Here is a 16,686-nt window from a genome sequence, read left to right on the forward strand (position 1 = left end):
AAAGAGCTTCACCCTCTTCACTAACAGGTTGGGTCGATCATTACCTCGTGTTTCAACAGCACTGATGCACTTTTTGATGATGGTGAACCCTATTTTATCCAATTGTGCACCTACAAGACAAAAAAAAAAAGGTTTGAACAGTTTTAAAGCATCATTGCAATTATGTCTTTTCAATGAAAATAAGGCTGGACTTAATCATATAGCTAGTACTTCTGAAGCAAAACTGTAAATATTATGGAACGGAAATACTATATCACTTTTTCTAGAAAAATTCTGCTTTTCTCCTTCACAACCCTGCCTAGCCCAGCTAAAGGCTCATTCTTATGGTAGTGGCTTCACTGAATCTGTTCACAGCAGCATCCTTTGAAGAATGGGATCTCTGATTAGTTACATATGTTGGCGGATGCAAAATGGAATTTAACAGTACTTACTGCAACATCGACAACATCTGAGAGAGTTCACCAAATGGGACAAGGAAGTACTTATGATGAAAAAACGTAATCATCAACAGAAGGGCTTTTACTGAGTCCTACCCTAAGCCAAAGAAATTCCCACACTAAAGATACAGGACACATGTATATAATTTCACAGCAGTTAATGATCTGACTACATGGAAGCAGATGCATTAACAGGACAACAGCTGAGCTCCAGCATTCCTTTGTTGTTCCTATCTTACACTTTTTCTTGACATCAAAACTTCATTTAAATGCTTATATTGCAAAAACTGCCCTTCCCCCAAACATCTGGCCTTCTTGCTCCTGGGGACCTGGTCTTGCACGATGAAAAGAAAACTCTGTGGAAAAAATTCTATTAATAACACCATGGTCCAGCTTTAACCAGCAATTTAATTAAAAAAAAAAAACAAACAAGCATAAATTGCCTGATAATAAAAGAAGGATACCTGTTTTCATTCATTTACTTAGCTAACAGAAGAAAGGTGATGTCTAAAGAAAGCCTTTTCTTCTACTTCCATTTTGGTTTATATTTTAAATGCATGCATTCAGCTTTTTTGCTGACCTTTATGTTCAGCCGCAATTGCTTTTAAAAGCACACTTACACATTCTAACAGATGTGTGCACACAGTCTGGATTAAGAAATTGTGATGTATTTACATATAAATTCAGCCAGTTTTGAGTCAATTTCAAGCATGAAGTAAATTGGCAAAAACAATCAGACTGATTCTCTAGCTTATGTCCAGTCCTACAATTCTTATATATGCACTAAACTGAGTAACTGTGAAAACCCATTAGTTACAAAATCCCCAAATATATTCAGAACTCAAGATTTAAGAGTAAAATATTTAATTAAGTTAAATCCACTGGAAAAAAACCCCTACCTTTGCCTTTCTCAATTGTAAAATGTTAACAGAAATCAGCTTTAATATTAATTTAAATACTTACTTCCCTCTCGTTTTGCATTTGGTTTATTCAAATTGATGAACAGCTAAGACAGAAAGAGTAAAAAGACAGAAATTATTTTAAAACTTTTATGAAATCAGTTAAAAGGCACCCCCGATCTTAATCCTCAGTAGGCACAAATACAGCTGTTTACAGCTAAAACGTGTCGCCTTCAACTGCAACGGCTCTAACAGCAGGACCAGAGGTCCATGCCCCCTCAGATAGTAGATAACTGCACTTTTTAGGGACTAAAAGTTATTAAAAACTCTCAACAAATACAGTTCCTCGGAGAACAGAACAACGTTAGCTATAGCCACTGAAATTAATAGTGATTTACATGCTCCACGTTCCTATGTTTTTTGGCAGTTTAATTTCCCCCAGTTGCAAGCTCACTCATATTGTTGCGAACTGCTTTCATGAATCCTGGGACTTAACGTCCCAGTTTGGCATTCCCAGAAGTTGTAAACTTACTGGGGAGTCCAGCTCAGACAACGTGTCATGGTAATAAACACCTCTGCCAATGAAACCATATTTGTGTAACAATGATGTCAATAAAACTTCCTGCTAAAATTCCCATTAGCCAACTACTGGGGACAGGCATGTGACTGTCATTGTCTAGAAAACTCCATTATTTCTGGCCCAATATATTTATGATTGCAAGAATAATCTACAGAGTGTTTCCATTCTACAGTTCACATCCATTTCCTTATGCGAGCCAGAAATTAAGCAAATTCAAGTACAGCCTCAGTCCCACTGAGAAGAACTGTTTTGATCTAGTTTTAAAAAAAATAATACCATGTAACTCACTCAAATTTTGTCACTGGAATAAAGTATGCCAGCATAAGACTAAGTGAACATGCTTATACTAGACATTTTCTAGAACACCAATATTATCATTGCGATGGGAAACCTTTTATAAAAATCAATGCTGTCATTACAATGAAAAATATATCAGCATTAACAGTTATCTACACTGAGCTTTACCAAGTTACTCATCTCTCCTGAGTTTTATTTCACTTTTATTCTTTATTCATTGAATCTATCATTTTGCAAACTACATAATCCCAGTTAACTAAAGTGTAAATGGGATCAGAAAGCAAAGGGTGAGAGAATTCTCCGTTATGCTATTAAAGAATATTTAAAAAATGATAGTTACAGCTTCTTTTCCATCCAAGGCTTCCATCCATAGCTTCCTGTCTTCCTCAGAAAATGCCTGCATGGTCACAGGAACTCCAGGCCTGCAAATGTACCAACAACATAGAGAAACTGCACTCACCAGCAAGCAAAAAATTCTTGTCAAATTCTACTTCCAACTGCAAGCAAAAGCCCGTTGTATTAAAAGTCAGGGAATTTGTTTGTTCATTTTTTGCTTAATAACTAAGCACTGCTCACCTTGAAAATAAAAGGTGTAGAAGGGATACACACTGTAGGAAATAGGGAGAACAGGGAAGAAAAAGGAAAGCAAATGTAACATGCAAACTATGTCAAATAGCTCATTGTTGATCACTTGTTGATTCTAACACTTGCTAGGAGTTACTGAGTTTTCTGAATTGCAAATAAACTTGGTCTTGCATTGCCACTCGATTAAAAATTTGTTAACTTACTCAATACGTAATCTTTTGCTTTAAAGCAGCAACAATGGTTGCAGTTTGCCAGTAAATATCTTATAAAAATAACCAAGTCTTAATGCAGTATCTCCACTACAAAACTCCACTATTGCAACTTTCCTAAAAAGGCAAGGATGGGCAGCTGTGGGATGTAGGGATTAGTGGAACAGACATTAACAGAAATCTACTTTTGAGTTTATATCATAGAAAAGTATACAGAGTAATTGGGTGGTTCAGCATAGCATACAAAGCAAGGAGAGTTAAAAGCAGAACAGGCTATTTGGGTAATTATTTTTCTACCAATGAAAAAAAAAATCATTTTATTCGGCCTGCCAGTACTTTCGGCAAATTTGTAAATCTCATTATATAGAGATGGATAGAAACAAAGAACTAAATCATAACATTCTCTCTCTTTTGTACAATATCTATCTTCAAGTAGCAAAATAGCCATATGGGAAAATGTTGTATGAAAATAACTGCACAGAGAAAACTACCACAAATCCCACTTTTATGTAAAACTGTAACAGTCTACACACCACATTCACATTTTTACAGCTAGAAAAACTTCTAGTTCATTTTCACCTTGCTATAAATTTTATCAAACCACACAATTTAGTCACAGCATAGAACTCCACAAATACCTCCTGTTCAAAATCTCTTTTCAGACAATATGTGATGACGTTAATTTCTGCAATTAATAACCTTTAAGACTAAAACAATGTAATACTGGTATTAGCAATGACAGTAAGCAATGCAGCTTCTCAAGCCATACCAGTTTTTTTCCAGTGGGAATAGGTCTGGCTGCAGTGCAGAACTGCAGCCATCATAAACATGCAAACTTAATCACTCACTGAAAAAAACACCCACAGTAAACTAACTAAAAAACCCCACATGTTCATTTGTTTCTTTCTTGTCTACTTCCTTTTACTAGTTTAAACTACAACTTATGCAGGGAAAATGTTTCTTCTTTTCACTAAATTACAACAGTCAAAGTATCCAAGAGTATCACCTAAAGGCAATACCTCAAACTCAGTATATGCTGCATGAAATACTATTTACTTGCCCACAAAATAAAGTCAAAAGAGACAAAGACTTCCCTCCTCCTTGTCCTGCATTGGAAAAATTCAAATCTAAGTAGTATTTCAGCTCTTTATCAATAGAATATCTTTTTCCTACACCAGAAGACCTCTGCTGTCTCCTTAAGATTTAAATTTCTCTACATTTACCACTAGTGACCTTCAACTAAACATGATGGAGTACCAGAAACAGAACAAAAACATCACTTCCCAGAGACTTAGCCAGGAACCTAGCCCCTCAGAGCTTATAGTCATAAGTATCAGATTTTTAAAAAAACAAAACAAAACAAAAAAAATCTCAGCTTTCCTTTTAAAAGAAAAATGCGTAAATTTTCAGCTAGCTCCAAGTAATTCTCAAGTCACACACAAGGCTCAATGTTTGCTAATGAAAAGTCTTTCCTAAAATTTTACGACCTTGCCTCCTTTCAAAGCACAGTAACAAAGAAAACCCCATGCCCAACCATCAATCTGTATGTTATTTTTTAACTTGGACAAGCTGAGGGATAAGTGTGCCCTGAACTGATACCAAGGAAACAAGCTAATGGCCTGCAGCACAGAACTAATCTCCATGGGAACACCTCAATACTACACACATATATTATTAAAAGAAAAATGTCTGATATCAAGGTCACAGTGGACTAGTTGTGTCTATTATATCTAGACAGAAAAATGAATTAGACTTTTCCCACTTTTACCAGAGAAAAGAATGAGAAAATGTTTTGGAGGATCAAGGAAGCACTGCTCTCCATCCATCTCTGTTTAAACTTGAGATACCCCATTGAGCAGATGACACACAGAGGGGGACAGACTGATATTTCTCATGCTACTTTTTAACAACTTCAGCAGACTCAGTTTGAAATCTGTTATCCAAACCGACCAATACACTGACACAAGAGGAGCTGCTTCCAAGAGTATAAATCTTTATTCTCTTTCCTACCTTGGAACACTGTGTTAGAATAGTTAAGCCACATCCTTCTCAAATTAAAAATGCAAGTTCAAACCATGCTGTAGACCGGTGGCAAATGCCACCTGAGCTGTATCTTGTCATCTGCCACGTGAGCTAGAAGTTTTCTGATGCAGTGGTAGTTTCACATCCCTTGACCCATTGCTTGTTATAGGAATGGACATGCCTCAGGCAGGCCAGTCTCGCTAGGCATAGCCTTGGATCTAAGTTTGTGCTCGTGCACATCATCCTTATCACAGCCACATTCGCAGAACACGAGCAGTCATAGGACAGAGGGGCCTGACAGCACTGGACACTTCAGCCTTTGAAGTGAAAAGCACTAAGAATTTGATAGGGGAAAAAACCCCCAAAAATCATACAAAACTTGAAGACCTACTACACTATAAATTAGAATATAGTTAATTGGTATAAGTGAGGAGCAAATGTATAGGTTAAAAACAGCTCGGGGGGGGGGGAAGGAGTGGAAATGTTAAAACGCAGCAACAGTCCACTAATTTATATCTAGCATTTAATTCTAGATATGATCCATTTCTGCATAAATACAATCTGCATCAAGAAAATGTAGCATTACCACACCTGTATTTACTTGCAGTGCCCTATTAAGTTGGATTCTCTCACCTTCATAAATGAAGGAGACTACAATGCCATTGAAAACATATATTTATCATATTTTGAGAACCTCTAATGAAAAAAGTGCATAATTATTTTCTTTTGAAATAGAGCAACAAAATGATGGTGCTTCAGAACGACAGTGGCAACAACGTTCAAGATGTTGTGGACGATTATACCAGCCACAAAAAGCCTCAAAATCTTATTTTCAATCTGAAAACCCAGCATTTATCTTTAGCACCACATCATTTTGGAAAGCAGAATTGTAGCACAAAATGGTCACGACTATATGAATTGTTACTGTGACCGCAGTCTTTCATCATAGCAACATGTATTTCAATTTAAGCCATATATCTTCACTACCATAACAACAACTCTTAGTAGTTTCTCAAATTTTTTTCTGTGTTTTTCTTTCACGCGACCTCAGACGACATCTACATTTCAGTTTAATTCCTCCCTGCTTCATCTACACACAGCTGAGGTAAAACTGAGTGAGCCATGGTAGCATTTGCCTGCCCCTCCAGTGACCATTTCCCACCAGCAGTCTGAACAAGCACTGAGGAAATCAGAAGAAAACACAACAGTAATTTTACTGTAGTAGTTTTAACTACTTCTCAGTGTGTTTCACAAGCTTACCTGTCTGAAGCTTCTAAGTCAAAACAGAATCGTCTGTCTATTGTATCTATATTTCTTTTGGTACAATAGGTAAGGACGAACAGTTCCTCATCACCCTGTGAAAAGAAAGTTTGTATGTGCTTGGCCAAGTAATTGAAAGCTCCAATAAGCCAGTTGTACAAAACAAGTAAGGCAAATTTATATTAAAATAATGGCAAAAGCTATACTGAAAATTGACGCTTGCAAAAGAATTTGTTCATGTTTGCTGTTTACTTCTCGGCACAATAACAAATTCTGTGGCCATTTATGGGACATAAATGCAAAAATATTGAGTCCGTTTCAGCTGGAACTTTACAGCATGACTCAGTACCACAGTAAGTTGAACTAACAAAAACTATTTTGCCATAAAGATTTTACAATATAAGCACACAAGGAGGTATAAGGGACTTCTCCCATTTTTTGTCAGACACAGTGATCAGTGATTTCTGTAGTAAAGGTTATTGCTACACCAACTAGACCAGTGCTCTTTACTATCTGTAACCTGTCTTACAGAAGCATTTCTCTCTTCAAGACCAATCAGCACTAGGATCTTTTTTTACCCAGAAATCACATAAACTCATCTGTGAATGCTGCATGAGTTGTATCAGATTTAATCAGGACTAACTGTACATTTTAATTATTTATTGTCTTTTTCAGCATCTCTGACACAGAATATTGTCACTGAAGGAGTAATTGCATTATGGCTTTCCAAATGAGAGGTCTTTTAATATAGCAAAAATGGCTTCAAAAGTGGTTTAGAATGCTGAATGCTTAGACACATACTATATATTATATTAACTAAAAAGGATTATTACAATTAGAGTAAATCAGGATAAAAAATTCATAGAAGTACTGATGTGATTAAGGAAGCCAAATACCACTAATTTTCAGTACATCAGGTTTTCCAGAGCTTTTGAAAGGTTCTTCCAAGTTCAATACATGTGTAAATATACACATGTCCTCAAAATGATGAAAGCTATCTCCCCTCTGCTCAAACTAATAAGATATAATAACTTGATAAAATTACAACAACATGATCTTCTATCCAAATTTGAAGACAGGACAAGGTGCTGCATTTACAGGCATATTGAGTCAAGCATTATTTTCCAGCTTCAGATATCCTTTTTCCTTGCAACAAAATGCATTTCATCCATATTAATGCATTCATTCAATGTGTCATCTCTGAAGGTGCTGAGGGCCATAAATTTCCAACTACTTCAGAAGGAATTAAAGCCATTTAAAGATCAACAAAGTTTCAGGTCTTGAATATTTCAGATACTATCAAAGATACCTGAAATTACATTCAGTTATCAGTATGAATTATATCCCCATGAAAATCCATTTTTCTAATCCCACTTCTCACATCTCTAAAAAAAATAAAAATATAACTGGAGCATGTAAGAAAGAAATTTTTAAGTCTATTATATTTTCCTGATTTATTCTTTAATAAGTTAAATGCCTCATGAATAAACCAGATTCTAAATAGCGAAACATTGCATGTTATCAGTACCATGTCCTCTAGTCTTCTAAAAGGAAGCAACTGCAAAGTCTACAGAATTCCTATCCATTAATCCATCCATAACTTAAATGGCAGAATAAATTGCATGAGGAAAGAAGAAAAAAAGGGGCAAGGAGAGTAGAGAAGGAGAGTTCTTGACACATCTTATCTGACACATCCTCTGATCTTGATACAGGACAAGTATAAGAGTGGAATACAAAAATATACTCACAACTTTCCCTCCTGATCTGTGTTCAAATGGGATCATTGTGAACTTCTTTGTCTCCTTCCTATACATGCAGTAGTGCTTCACCCAACTGGAACCAAAGGGAGCGGGTCCTACATAACAGGAAAGCATTAATTAAGATGTACTTTTTCCAGCTCCTGTGTTTTCTTCTCCCACTTTCTGAAATGATACTTCAGAGCCTAATAATTAACTCCTAATAATGCAGTATTTAAAACAAATGTATGAATTAATAATATAATATAACATAATACAAACATTAACAGGTGCTTACTATTCTAAAAACTGACAAATGTAGTATTTCACAGTTATGCTTAATGACAATTGTAAAGAATTATTACATATCTTTCTTTCACTGCTATAGACAAAATAATATTTCCCTATAAAATAAATACCCCTTGGAAACTTTTATTTAGCAGAACATGGAAAGCTAGATTTACACTTGGTAGCTCGAAGCTAAATAACCACAGATTGCAACCTGTGTTGCAAGTTCTACACTATCTACAGATTAAGGTCTGATCACAACTTCTGACACCTAAAGTCACATCTAACTACTCAGCAGTGCACACCCAATATAGAATATACATACTTAAGAGCCCAGCCTACTGCATGGAGTATTGTTGAGATTTGCACCATAATGTTAACTGTTCAAATTTGGATTCTGACCCTACCTATCTGCTCACTTCTATCACTTCACGTTTCCTAAAAAAGGTCTGCAAAGGAATCTTCTCCTTCTATAAGAGCAGGCATCTTAAAAATATGATTTAGGCAAAATGTTTAAAAAAAGATTACTTTGTTGTCATTCCTTGAGCAGCAAGTGCTCTGCATTTGGCTTTTTTTACTAGTGTGAGAAAGATTTATAATTGTATGAATTGTTTGAAGTATTGCCAGGATATTATTCATGTGACATACACCTTCATAGCAAGATTTTTAACAGCAGCTACCTAACGTATGGCCTGCTTTATTTGACCTTATGATCACAACTAGGTACTGAAAGCATATCACTGAATCAAGGAAATGACCCTCAATTTCAGCATACTAAAACTAGCTCAATTTTCAGAGGCTAATTTGACAACTCATGTTGTCTGACAAAAAAATGTTTGACAGTTCTAGGGGAGGTCATGAGTAGGGGATTAAAAATAACATGAAATTCATACTTTGGTCAACTAAAACTTCCCCAAATTCAGACACATTTACTAAGAACTGTCACACTTTCAGCTCCATGTCCTTTTTATGAGCCACAGTAACACCTCCATTAGAGGCTTTGAACATTTACTTGGATGACTGTTTAATAAACTGTAAATACTTTGCTTCCTTATGTTACCTGTAGAAATAAGACTTGCCTATATGCACAATATGGGCACTATGGAATACAAAATACACCTTACTTTTTTCCTGTACATAGAGGTAGCCTTCCATCGTGAAGTGATTTGCTCTTTTATGCTCCTGAGGATTCCTTCTGATCTTGTTCATGAGCTCCTCTACCTCTGACCTTGTTCCTTCAAAACGATTTCGTGTCTAAAAGAAGACAGCAAAAGCTCTTTAGTAATGAGAGTGGAAGAAAGACTTACTCTTTCTGGCAGATAGGAGTTATAATCATGAACTGAGTTTGCATGGCAAGGTTTTGGTGTGCAGGGGTGCTACAGAAGGGGCCTTTGTGAGAAGTTGTCCCCCCTGCACCACTGAGGGGGAGAAGGTAGAGAAAATCAGCAGTGGAGCTAAGCTTGGGAGATGGGAAGAGTGGTGGAAAGGTACATTTAAGATTTGGGTTTTATTTCTTGTTACCCTGCCCTAATATGGTAATAACTTAAACTGACTTTCCCCTGTCAAGTCTGTTTTGCCTGTGATGGTAATTGGTGAGTGATCTCTCCCTGTCCTGATCTCGACCCACAAACTCTCCAGCTGAGGAGGGGAGTGACAGAGCAGCTTTGGTGTTCACTTGCCATCCAGCCAGGGTCAACTCATCAAAAATAACTATAAAATGAGAGAATGACTCAGGCTATTTTAGGACAGTCAGTGCACAATTTCCATATATATTTACTCTCCGGGTTTCCTGATATGCTTCAAAATTAATGTATGGTTTAGATATTGGCTGCTACGACTGTGGAAAGCACACAAAGAGTGACAGTAGATTCCTAGAACAATGTGTTGACCTGTTCAGAAAGAAGTGAAACACTGAATGCAAAATTAATTTGAATTTTGAAGTTTCCTTACAGAAATATTACTACAGATACTGGCTTAATTCATGATATTCTTACTAGTTGTCAGGAAGTAGAGGATTTTCTGTGGTAATTGAGAAAAAAAAAGTGACAGGAAGGTCATCAACATGTACATACCAAATGTTTTGAGCACACACATGCAGAAGCAAAAACAAACCCCAAAAAACCCCTGAAAGTTCAGTTGATTACTATTCCTGAATGTCACTCCCAAAGTCAGCAAGCAGCCAGAAGAGATTTATTAGAATATTAGTAAAAAAAAAAACAGAAAGTAACCATACAGTCCACAAATTATACAATAGGACTACACAAAATAACATAGCAGTGCACACCTCACACAAGAAACTCTTCAGTTTGCTCTGAAAAACACTGATAAGTGACCAATGAGCAAATAAAACCAAAACAATCATGATAATAACTCATTTTCTCCACATATGCACCTGTACAAACAGCAAACACTGAAAATACACATTTAAATTCCATCAAGTACTACGCCCAGCTGGTACATGTGTTTTGAGGAAAGCACATACACTTCCAGATGCATGTTTATTTGTCTTGTTGTTTTCTGAAAGCACCTTCACTTTTCCGAAAACGGATGAGCTTCTGAAAACGTTGCCTCACCTATTTTATTTTTTCCCCAGGATAAGTATACACCGACACGAGTATAAACAAGTCTCAGAGTTTGTATATAGACAGTTCCAACACCGCACCCCTGACCGGCCATCTGTACATGCAGATTTCAGATTTATGCACAGAAGTTTATTCATGGGCACAAATACAGTCTATGCAAGCAGATCTGAGTAGCCACCCATATCCACATGTTTTACAGAGAAAAGCTGAAGATATTCATTAGGTGATGACTAAGAAAAATGGCCTATCTTACCTCCAGGCAAAACAACTGCTCTAAACTCTTCCCATACCCATCATCCCAATTTCTGCTCACATTTGCTTGCAAATTTTGGAGCTAGATCCTGCCCATAACTGATTTCCAAGGTTCCCAACAATTTTATAAGCTTCTTTTCATAATTCCTAGAAGAGCTGCATTAAAAAACACATTCTGTCCACAGGACAAAGGAAAAAAATTGATAGTGACAGACGGTTCATACCTAAACCTTCCTGTCTGAACATTGATCACTCTGAGGTTAGATGCTTTAAAAGATCCTGCCAGGGTCTTTGTCCAAGCTGTGCGGTGATCACAAATTCAAGTGTGTAAAATGCATCCTGGGCTCCAGGAACCTGAAGGAAATTTCTATCTTCCTTTTGTGCTATGACAAAGCTGAGCTTAACCAGGAGTCAACCACAGCTGCTGCACCAGCATGGCTATGCCCCCTCTTCCCAGGGAAGGCCAGGTTTTCTAGCAAGGCAGGAGACCACGGTCAAGGCTGCAAGGATCCTTGTATGGAGTTGGGCACAGAACTGAGACAACAGGTGAGAAGTCCTGATAGTGTAGCAGTATCTAGTTGGAGACATGAAGTTCTATAAGAGAAGATGACTGCTGGAAGAATCAGCTTTCTAGTGCTTGGGCTGCAAGGCTGGGGTGGGACTTTTTGGTTCTTTCATTTGAGGGGGGGTGCAAAGGGGCAGTGAGGGGAAAGCAGGGTATGGGGCAGCGTGGGCAGAGGAAATCCACAGCATAATTCTCTAAGTAAAGACAACCTGAAAGAAGGGGAAGGCAATTACTAGAGCTACACTGGCAACTCTCAAATCACTCTCCATATCCAGCTAGGCTCTCCATACTGAACCTTGTATCCTTCAATTTCTAACACATCAAGCCAGTGTTCTGCCAGCAGCTCTGCTGTACCACAGCCAAGTCCCATCTCATTTTTCCCTTGGGAAGCTTTGTTCAACACAGTGGAGAATGTACTGTGCCCTCTCGTGATCTTTTCAGATGCTTCCTTCTATTCTCCTCTTACCTCAAATAGTCGTTAATCCTTGTCCTCCTTTCTTTCTACAGCTTCTTTCTATCTATTCATAAAATTTGAGCTGTAATGTTCAACCTCTTTAGAATTTGCTGGGGCACACTATAATACTATTCAGTCAATTGAAACTGCAGCTGTTTAGATTAGTTTACTTTCTTAATGCTCATCACTTCTTCAGATCACTTCACTGGCTCTTTTCCATCCTTAATCTGAAATCTAGCTCTTCAAAACCATATCACAGCTTCCCTCTCATGTTTCATTTCTTGCCCATCTTGCATCACCTCCCCTCTATCCACTGCAGCTCCACGCTGCTCCTCCCTCTGTTAAGCTAACTATATCAAAGAAGCAAGTCTGTCTTAAACTTTCCTCCAGAAGCATTGACTTCTGCCACAAAAGTCTGCTTATGAAGTTACCACTAATCAGTTCCCCTTCCCAAACCAAACAACAGCTTGAAAGGAAACTTGAGACTTAAACATACGGGAAGAAAATTAAAGGAATGGTACCATGACACATGAATCACGTCACTATGCGTTACAACAACTGTAATCCTCTCTTCCGCCTTTCCGCCTCCCTGCTAGTTAAGCCATTTCTAAAAACAGACTGCCATCTCCAAGAAGTAGTTTCTGTGTCCAGATGCCCTCAGAGGTCAACAAAGCAGATGCACTCACTATCAGGAACCGATTGTTTGCAGTAAGGTACATGGTTTGCTTCCTACCAACAGGCACATGGCAAGTTCTTCCGAGCAAGTCTTATTCTTCAACAAATCCCAAGGAAGAAAACAGACCACCTAACTAGTGACTCTGTCAGTCCCATTGTTTCAGCCTGTCACCTTGCTCCCTGCTCTCCCAGTCCTGACCAGATCACACTGGGCAATCTGATAGGAGGGTACAATAAACTAGCAGTGGCCCCCTTTAGCCTGTCCTTGAAGGAACACATCATTTTGTCAAAGACATCATGGGTGCTAACACCAAGATGTTCCTTGCCTGAAAGGGCAGTTGCAAGACAAACAGAAACTCCAAGTCACACACCTGGCAGAGATGCCAAAAAAGAAAAAAAAAAGAAAAAAGAATTTCCAGCTATTTTTCTTCCCTTTTCTTAGCTATGGATAAGAGTCCTATCAAGGACCCTCAGACATCACCACCACACACTCGATTTCAAAACACACCTAAAACACTGGCATGAAAACCTTGGCATTTCATTACCCATCCTCTGAAGTCTGCAGTGCTGCATGCATTTTTACAGACTTTATCCATTTTTCAACTCTTTCATGATAATCCTTGAGCTATTTCTCTATTAAAAAATATAAAAAGGAGTGGGGGCCTTTTACTTGGTGCTTATTTATTTACAATATTATTAGAAATGACTAAAGAACTCGCTGGAATTAGCAACGATTTGCTCAGTGATGTGGCTGATTATCCAGGAGATGGCACCATATCCCCAAAGTTCCCAAGCAATGCACTAACACCAGGGTAAGCATTGGCAGTACAGATATTGCACATGCAGCAACCTTAGCAGGTTATTTTACTCACATAAGTAGACTCAACTTACATTTTGTATATTTATCTGCAGGGCCATTTTGTAATGATTGAAGTCTTTAGCAAGTTCATATCCCTGGTGATAGAAAGTGAACAAACCCTGGAAAAACGATAGCACCTGAAATAGAAATACAACTTGTTAGAACGAAAAACTCCATTTACTTGTATACAATTGCTGCACATAGGCAGTTTTGAGCAGTCCTGCCTCTGGAATTTCACAGCTGATCTCTACTTTCCTTTTGACCATAGGGAACGTATATTCCCTATCTCCCAAACTTTCCTATGTAATGTTTTCCTACGGATGATCTATACCAATGATGTCTGGAATAAATGTTTGTGCACAAGGATGTAATGATCATCCTGTCTTTTAGTCACCATTTGCCTGGTCATTCCTCTCTCTGCTAATGACCATGTGGAGATGACTTTCTTGTCAGAGTCATCTGGCTTGTTCAAAGAGGGAAGCTTTCCATCCAGTAACTTTACCCATCACTGCTTTTTTGTGCATAGATCCGTCCTTCTGTCAGCACCAGCAAATGATCTACTTCACAGTTTCTGACTTCAGCACTTCAATTTAAAAGAAGGAATGAGTTATACTATGCTGGTACAACATGCAGTCCTGTCTAACTCTCCCCTTTGGTTCAGGCTGTTGGAAAGAAGCAAGTGACACACGAAAGAACAACTCTCTAAAGAGAACAAACCAAAGAACCTATTTAATAAACTCCGAAGTCATACGCAAATAAAAAGTTTTCAAAAATGCAAAAAACCACATAAAGTACTATTAAGGGAAAAGGGAATAAGAATTTGGTACTAAATTTCAGCTTACTACTCTAGTGTAAAGTGTAAATCCAAATTAAGCAACATGAAGTTCAGCCCCATCCAGAGGGAGTTTTCAGAAATGGGAATAGGACATGTTTCTAACACATCATTTGAATTGTTACTCTAGTCTGGCTCTGAGGAAACTTCAAATGGTTTTAAACACAATAACCAAATGCAAAACTATTTAGGATTAAAAAAAAATTTAAAAAAATTAACAAATAAAAATCCAATTTTTTAATGCTTTTTTAAATGCTTATTTTCCACAGCATTTTCCTGTTCCTTGAACAATGTTAATATAAATATAGCAATTTATTCCCCCTTAGAGATTTTAGCAATTTCTTCACACAGGGATAAACTATATTAAAACAGACAGTTCTTATGAGCTCCATAATGACCAACTACTTTGACTGGAGTAATTTGGAACTTCCTTCATTATTACACTAAAGTAATTGTATCAGAATAAAAGGACAGACTTGGCACAAAAAAACAGACTTCAGAGCATGAGCAAATTAAACACTTCTACAATCCATCCTCCCTTTATCTCAGTATTACACCTACTGTTCTCTTATTGTATGATAAATTTCATTTATACTACAAATTCAGAAAATTTTAGAATAAGCTCTTCTCAGAGATTTAAAGTAAGTCTGGTCAGTGCACATAAGATTTTCACCTGAATTCAGTGAAAACCTTTGATTTCTGCACAGATTCAATTGCAAGTGATTTTAAACATATCAGGCTACCAAATAATGGGCTTTCTATACAGCAGCACCCTCAATTAATTTAAATCTGCAATTCTTCCCTAGCAGGCCTCTAAGTCCAACATTCATACTGAAAATTAGATTCCTTACATTAGTCAGCAAATATTATTTCATGGGTAAAAACCCCCAAAGCAAGAAGCCTGACACCAACATAATCTTGAACACTCTGTTCTATCACACATGGTAAACTGAGGGGTTTGCAGTACAGCAAAAGGTTTCACACGTTTTCTGACAATCAGCATCAGTGGCTCCAAATCCGCTGTAATTACTGAGGTAAGTTTTGAGGTGCCTGGTTATCTGTATCTATACCAGGATGTAACAAGTGCAGATGTAACAAGTTGCTTTAAATTCTGTTAAGTCACACAATCACATGTGTTTTCCAGAAAACAGAGCTTGGCTTTTCCCCACTTGCATTCCTTCTCAGCCTACCCTTATGAAACACGGCGTAGGCTGAATTCACTGGTACTTACAGGTTCCACACACTCAAATTTCTTCCGCTCCTGTATCTCTTGCAACTTGCACACGTACTCGAGGGACAGCTCGTAGAAGTGTTTTCTATTCTGCTCCACTAGGTTATCTGCCTGCACACAGAACACATCCAATGATGTTTCAAAGACATTTGCAGACAGCTTCAAGATGACACACACACAGCATACAAGTGGCAAGTGGATAAGATAATTTTCTCCAGACTGGGATTTGTTGCTTTACAACATAGATAATTCATTTACTTTTGAACTGCAGCAGCAATTCCCTTTTACTAGGTAACATGTTCTTCTGAATCACGAGGCTAATTTTTTTAGAAAAGTTCCAATAACACCTCTTCAAGCTTCTCTTCTATGGAATCCAAGTCAAATATACCAGAGCAGGTACTTGTGCACTGCTTTAATAGCATTGCAAAAGTCCCTCCCTAAACAGAGAGAGGGAGCTGGGAGCATCCTCCATTATAAAAGGGAGAAATCACCTCTCCAGCCAAATTAAGGAAGAAAATATTGGTTTTGAAAACTACATTGCTGGTACTGTAAGTTTTACTCTATAACCCAAATAACTGCTGTAAGTAGCCATAATGTTACTGTGCCCATGCCACACCTGTACCCACTCTGTCTGGCAAGAAACACAATAGAAAAAAAGTTCACTTTTTGGTACAACACTTCACAAGTTTCCACAGAGCAACGAATATTTTAAAATGCAGCCTTTACTAGCTGCAGCTGAGACTTAGCACAGCTTGGCTGCAATGACAACATCATATTGATGGTGAACAGTTACTTTTTCAGCTGCCATCCATCTGTACAAAAAAAATATTTAATTTTCCAGCATCTATGTATTATTTTATGAAGTTATTATTTAAGGTACACGAGGCCCTTCCTAAACTTAAATTGGGTAATAGAAACTTACA

General features: G+C 37.5%; 1 protein-coding gene across 1 annotated transcript in view; it reads right to left on the minus strand.

The window, feature by feature from the left end:
- Positions 1-16,686, minus strand: part of ARHGAP10 (Rho GTPase activating protein 10) — a 145,573-nt gene that overhangs the window by 67,421 nt on the left and 61,466 nt on the right. Inside the window, exons 6-13 of the mRNA XM_027692742.1 lie at positions 15,764-15,874; positions 13,733-13,837; positions 9,438-9,567; positions 8,038-8,144; positions 6,290-6,384; positions 2,554-2,635; positions 1,401-1,443; positions 45-110 (exon numbers count right to left, since the gene is read on the minus strand). Coding sequence (XP_027548543.1) covers positions 45-110; positions 1,401-1,443; positions 2,554-2,635; positions 6,290-6,384; positions 8,038-8,144; positions 9,438-9,567; positions 13,733-13,837; positions 15,764-15,874 — 739 coding nt within the window. The remainder of the gene's footprint in view (positions 1-44; positions 111-1,400; positions 1,444-2,553; positions 2,636-6,289; positions 6,385-8,037; positions 8,145-9,437; positions 9,568-13,732; positions 13,838-15,763; positions 15,875-16,686) is intronic.

Source organism: Neopelma chrysocephalum, unplaced genomic scaffold (genome assembly GCF_003984885.1).
Source record: "Neopelma chrysocephalum unplaced genomic scaffold, ASM398488v2 Primary Assembly neopelma1_88, whole genome shotgun sequence".
Taxonomy (NCBI): domain Eukaryota; kingdom Metazoa; phylum Chordata; class Aves; order Passeriformes; family Pipridae; genus Neopelma; species Neopelma chrysocephalum.